The sequence below is a fragment of the Quercus suber genome, unplaced genomic scaffold (genome assembly GCF_002906115.3).
Source record: "Quercus suber isolate HL8 unplaced genomic scaffold, Cork oak 2.0 scaffold_396, whole genome shotgun sequence".
NCBI lineage: Eukaryota > Viridiplantae > Streptophyta > Magnoliopsida > Fagales > Fagaceae > Quercus > Quercus suber.
The window spans coordinates 711,272-717,904 of record NW_027069848.1 but is presented as its reverse complement, the minus strand read 5'-3'; the positions used below and the strand labels follow the sequence as shown (position 1 = coordinate 717,904).

Sequence of the window (6,633 nt, the reverse complement as noted above, 5' to 3'; positions counted from 1 at the left end):
CTGATGTGGAAATTTACCCAGAGGTTATATACAATTCAGAAAAGGAATATTATAGAAATAGATGATAGCATCTACTAGTAGTGGAAAATGTCCAAAACCAACATTGCAAATGGACAGCAAAAACCTGCTTCAAGAATTATCTTTTCTGTATCCAGTAAGTGATAATTCCCACATGACACAGACTTAATTCATCAACTTTAACAGAGTCATCCAGAAAGCCAAGCAAGAAACATGTTTTGCTCAATAAGAGAGGGAGAGAGAGAGAGAGAGAGAGAGAGTTCAATTGATACAAAAACCTAAGCCACATGTTTTAAACTGGATCATAACAAATTTAGGCATATGCATTAATCAAAGGATTCGGTATTACTACTCTTTTTGTGAATGATATTATGATTTGAAGAACAAAGTTGTCCAAAATTCTGAATACAAAGAATTGCTATGGAGATCTATGCCATATAACAAAGATTGTGTAAACTTCAGTAACAGTACTACGTGTCTAGGACCTCAAAACACACACACACACACACACACACACACAATTAGCAGCATAATAGAACCTCAATTCTACTGGTGGAATCATCTTTGAATCCTACAAAGAGTGTCAAACTAAGCTTAGTCCTAGTGGGGGCAATGCCCCTAACATTTCAATCGCCAAAAAAATCTTTATTTATCCAAAAACCTAACTAAATTTGTCCAAAAACAAAAAACTTAACTAACACACCTTCCCCATCAACTCTCTCTTGAATACACATATTGCATCATGCTCCCATCTGAACTTTCTTTTGGGTGCAACCCTGAAAGGTTTTTTGATATATTAGATAATAGTTATTATAAAGTTATAAACATTGAAAAGAAGATTTCTTTTCATATTATCTTATAAATGACTATCCATACATACATGTAAAAGTAAAATTTTACTACAATACTCTAAATCTCTCACAAATATTAGCTTTGGCTCCCCTCATGATAAATTTCTAGTTTTGCTCCTGCCTACCATGATGAGTAAAAAATTAATTTCTAAATTAAAATAACAAACATTTACAATTAACTTACCATTTATTAATGTAAATAGAATATCATATACAAAGGTTTACAAGTGGAAAACAAATTATAAGAGCAGAATGTAAAGCAAATACCTTCAAATTAAGCTTCTTTTAAAAATGGTAGAGTGTCTTGTTGGTACTGTTTAATGGATTCAATTACTTTTACAGAAAAGACCTCATCCTCCGGGTAATAAGCGATGGGATCAGATAATAGTGGACATGAAAGGTTGAGCGCACCTTCAAGCATTGCATGAAGACAATAAGCTGAATATGTAACATTATATCCACCTTCTTGGACAATAAGAAGGCGACTGCCGGTATGCCTATTTGCCAAGCTACGAACTATCTGCCCAATCTCTCGATAACCATTCATTGTCAAGCATTGCCTTCCATTTGGATCAAACTAAATCACATGTAATAACTGTATAAGAAACTCCATCTTTATCAACATTAACAATTGATCCCTTATAATTTACATGAAAAGATTTTAAGAATCCACAAAAATAGAACAGATAATTAAGCATTGCTTCATGACTACCTTCATTGACCAATGTCTCCACTCTTCCCCATATTTAAGACAAAAAAACTTATCTCTATAGATGATTTTCCTCTGCCATAATGCAATAATCATTTTCCCAACAATGCCAAGTTAAAAGTGCCTGACTTCCTTACCCCGAACGTCAATTTTTAAATGGAGAACAAGTTGTGTCAGTTCAAGAGGTGGAGCTTAAATTCAATCCCCCTCCCAAATATATATATAAAGGTGATCTCTTTACTCTCTACGTTACTGGCACCCTCAAGCATATAGAAAATTAATTTCTCTTTGTTCAGACCTTACAAGATGGCTTTGAACGCCAGTGTTGGCTACAAGTGAGAGCTTAGACTTTGGATTTTGGACTATCAGCTTGCCCTTGTATCTTGCGACTATTACCAAGGGATAAAAGATTGACTTTCCTTTTTTTTGGTAAATCCCTTTTTTTTTTTTTTTTTTTTTTTTTTTTTTTCTTTTTGACTTACCCAAAACATGATATATTTTTTTATTGGACAAAATTTACTTACAAAATTGGTTGTAGTCTAAAGGTATAACTTTACTCAATATCTTTTTATTGGAGGTGAATTTTGACAAATTCACCATTGGATTACATATTCTTCTTATATCTTCCATGCTTACAAAAGAAAATTAAAAATCAATAGATATGTCATCGATAAATTGTTTAAATTGCAAGTTTTTGTAGTTTAAAATTATGCATAAAATATAATCTTATAGATCATATAGTAAATAATATCCGATTGTCACAAAATTTGACTTATGTATTGAAAGCATAAATAACATGCAATCTAACGGTTAGATTTTCAAAATATATAGTAATGTTAATTTTGTAGCTAAATTTTGTCCCTTTTTATTTATTTATTTTGATTCGTATGTTGTATATGAACTTATTGTGTCTTCAATCTACAATCTCAATATCCACCTAGTTCTTATGGTGAATTGCCAATTGAGTTGAAGCTTGTTAGGAACCTGGCGGTTCCTAATGGGGATGGATAAGAATTGTAGGAGAATTAATGGGAATTGTAGGGAAATTGACTTAATTTGAGGTAGTCATCCTCCATAGAGAAATATTAAGAGAGAGAAAGAGAGAGAAAGGAAATACACTAAGCAATGTGTTGGTTTATTCTTCAATAATGAAAATGTGATTACAAGTAGGTATTTGTAGAATCATAAAACTATTCTATTGGTCCACATGGCTTTATCCTTATGGTCCTAACATTCCCTATGTGTATTAATAATTCCAATATGTGTTAAATGTGATTAACATGTTTGGAATTGTAACTAACTAACCAACTAAATGCAAAATTACAGCAATTATAATCTATATAGCTATGGGGTTCCTAACAAAGCTCACTGGCAAGCAAGCTATGTGTGATCTCTTTATCACAATGAACCAAAGCTATTTGTTCATTTATTAATTCGTTCAAACATCCCGTCTTCTTCTTCAGCTGAGTTCTAGCATAACAGCTTGTCTTGTTTCATCTTAAGAAATGATAAATAGATACAGCAATGAGGACCCAATGTAGTGAATATTGAATTAAGAAAATCCTGATTCATCTCATTTTTTTCCTTGAGTTCACTACAACGAGAGAATAGATTCATCCAATTTATTTGTGTTGAAAGAAGGGATTTACTTCAAACTTAAGTTTTTTCCCAGCCACAAAATGAAGGACAGATATAAACTCATTCCTGATCTTAAGTGCCTATTAGGAATGGTCTGATACAGTACAGTACAATAGGAGACAAGGGAATGCAAAGGGAGGGATGTTAAAAGGGTGCCTGCACCTAAAAGCGATGATTCACTTGCACTGCCCCCTTGTCCATAGGGGGCTATTGCATACAACTGAAACAACTACTGCTAGATTGCAGCCTCTTTCTCTCTTTTTGCCAGTAGTGAGGGACAGACTCACTCATACAGCCAGCAGGGAGGGTAGCACTACTGTGAAAGACTACCTAGAAAAAATGTTGCAGGCGTGAAGCATGGTAGGCCTTGGCTGGGAAAGCATAGCATAGGGAAGAAAGTGAGCTTGGGTGGTGGAAGACATAGGGGAGGCCGAGTCATTTGATGGAAATCAAAGGCTTTATCCCTATAGAGAAGGAGGCCCTTTAAAGTAAAGGAAGTGCTCCAAGGAATGTAAGTGAAGTACATAACCAAGAAACTGGGTATAAATTTTCTTGAGCAGATATATTTGAATGATCTGGAAAGTTGGTTTTCTTAAATTTCTTGAAATGTGCTTCTTATCTTTTGAATTATTCCTTTGTAAAGCTAAATAAAAGTAATAACGAATAATATTTATTTGACTCAACAGTCTTCATGAGAAGACACCTAAAGACTGAATTCCACTGCATAGAAACATTGGGGTCAGACATTAATAAAAGAAAGAAAGAAACGCTGGGGTCCAAAGTCCTGATTTTAGTCAAATATATACAAAACCCAGCAAATTGCAAACGATAGCACATTTTTCATCATATATCCACCATTCAGTCTCCTTTTAGAGATCTTTAAAATTATGTCATGATCCTTAGCTTGTTATTACATTCATATTCTACCTTAAAAGAAAAAGGACATTTATTGTTCTTTAAGTTCAACTTAGGTGTCACTTTCTCCTCCAATTATCTCCATCAAAGAATCAGATGTATTCAATTTCCTGTATGACTGTATCCTAATCACTTTAGCACTTCCAATATCCTTTTTTAACAGTCTAATTCCATAAAATCCCATGGTTCATGTTTTCTGAATGCTCTAATCATATATAGGTTTTATGCCAAATCTCAATTAAACATGAACAGATGAAAATCAATTCTGAGCATATATCTTCAATAAAATTCACTAAATATTGGAATTCAGAGAGAGAAGCAGAGAAAGAGAGAACTTACAGCACTTGAATCTTGGCCAACAACCCAAACTATCATATCAGGCTCAAACTTTTCAACTGCTGGAAGGACCAACTCGGTCATGGCATACACATACCCCCTATCACCAGTGCCATTTGGTAGAGGTATATTCATGTTATACCCAAACCCTTCTCCTTCACCAACTTCATCAACAGATCCATTCTGCGGATGAGACGGACCCCAAGTCCCATGATTCATATGAAGGGAGATGGTAAGAACTTTATTTGACCTATAGAACCCCTCTGCTGTTCCATTGCCATAATGAACATCAATGTCAATAACTGCAACCTTTTGACACCCAGAATCCAAAGCCAACTGAACAGCAAGACCCGCATTGTTAAGGAAGCAGTACCCATCAGCTTGAGTAGGCTGAGCATGGTGACCCGGAGGCCTAACCAATGCATACGCAATTTTGCCACAGCCATCAAGTATATGCTTCATTGCTGATAGAGTAGTACCAGCAGCAAGAAGTGCGGCATCCCATGATCCAGGGTTCAAGAATGTTCCGGTACAAAGCATCTTTCCTCCATTCCTATCTGCTTCAATTAGTTCATTTATGTATTCTGGCAAATCAACAAATTTGAAATAATATCAGACTCTGATGTAACTCATGCCAGCAAACTTAAGACAGGTTGTTACATTCAAAATAATCCCTCCCCCAATATTTTCTTCCATACATTATTTGATTTGCAACAAATTATAGGGAAAGTGTAGCGAATTGGGAGTTAATCAGTCCCACAGCTTCTAAAATTCTGACACATTACAACATTTTAAGCTTCATTGCACAGAATAGAATTTTGACTGAAATCCCATTTCAGTATAATCAGGAAATCATCCCTTGCACTTGAGGGAAATCAAATTCTAAGTAAACAAAAACAGAACAGGAATTCAACTCCAAAAACCCCACCACCATGCCACTCTTCAAAGTTTACTAATGAATCAAACATGCCATTCAAAAAACATCATCTTTTTTGCTTTAAACAAAACAAAACCGACCCAGATTCAGTTTGAAGGTACACTATCTTAATAACAAATAAAAAGAAACAAACTGAAACCGGCGGATATGTACCTTGAGTGTGGAAGGAGAGCAATTGAGGGACGAGAGCAGGTGTGCCAGGATGCCAAGAGATGTAAGGAGAGATGGGGCCCCGTTTGAGAATGGAGAGCATGTTCTTGACCCTGTCTGAGTTCTCTGGGTGCTTTTCTAAGACGTCAAGAAACCCAGGATCCATGCCACTGTCGAATACGCCTGTGCCAGTTTCGTGTTTCAGCATTCCCTCGTGCCAGAACACGTCTATGGGGTCCATTGGAGTTGGAGAAGTAGCCATGATAGAATTGGAAGGTATTATTGTTAGAGTTGTCAGTTTGGGAGGGAGTAGTATTAGAGGATTTTGGAACCTCCTTCGGTTCTTTCTGCCGTGCTCTCTCTGACACTGATGAGGGTGACAGTACAAACTACACTCAATACTACAGTACACTACACTTGTTGCGGTACGATGAGGACGAGTGGATGATATGACAACCTTAGATTTCATGACTGGCTAGCATTTTCTTAGCGATGGTCCCATTTCGTCTCTTCGGCCCATCTAAAACACTGCCTCAAATCATATAGATATTGGGTTGGCTGGTAAGCTTATTTTAAATCCATGGGCCATGGCCTTTCCAAAAACTTCTCTTATGTGACAATTTAAAGCCGGCTTACCAGCCCTTAGCAGGCGGGTTTTATTCATCCGCATGGCAAAAGGGGTGAGGATAGAGGTTAACATTTTTCCACATACTAACTCGCACCCACCTTTTCATATTTAAACAATTTAAAATTTTTTTTTATACCCTTTTTTAAATAATATATATATATATATATATAACTAAAATTTCTGAAACCTTCACAATTTCTATATCAACACAATATTAAAAAAAAAAAAAAAACGTAATAAACGCGATACTCAAGCCTTTCCTTTTCATGATGCCCTGCCTCCCGATGATCTGCCATCTCCTCCCTACCTTCCTCTACTAGTTTCTCCTCTACCAGCTCTTCCTCGATCAGACCCACGACAAACCAATAGCAAAGCATCGCATCACATCTAAAGGCCTACAGATTCCTCAATGAAAACTCACCATACCCATAAACCAACAGACATCTTCTTC

At 35.9% G+C, this 6,633-nt stretch overlaps 1 protein-coding gene across 2 annotated transcripts; it reads right to left on the bottom strand.

Annotated features, from left to right (window-relative positions):
• Positions 1-372: 372 nt before the first annotated feature.
• LOC112005173 (histone deacetylase 8) lies at positions 373-5,987 on the bottom strand. 2 transcript variants are annotated; one of them, XR_010624063.1, is made up of 5 exons: positions 5,558-5,987; positions 4,471-5,051; positions 1,137-1,446; positions 899-990; positions 373-794 (listed from the first exon to the last, which is right to left on the bottom strand). XR_010624063.1 is itself a non-coding variant. In XM_024037423.2 (4 exons), the coding sequence occupies exons 1-3, from the start codon at positions 5,814-5,816 to the stop codon at positions 1,144-1,146; spliced, it is 1,143 nt and encodes a 380-aa protein (XP_023893191.1). In that variant the 5' UTR covers positions 5,817-5,986; the 3' UTR covers positions 373-794; positions 1,137-1,143. The 2 variants fall into 2 exon arrangements, 1 of the variants encoding a protein (XP_023893191.1); XM_024037423.2 differs by lacking the exon at positions 899-990 and having other exon boundaries at positions 5,558-5,986.
• Between the last annotated feature and the right edge of the window lie 646 nt (positions 5,988-6,633).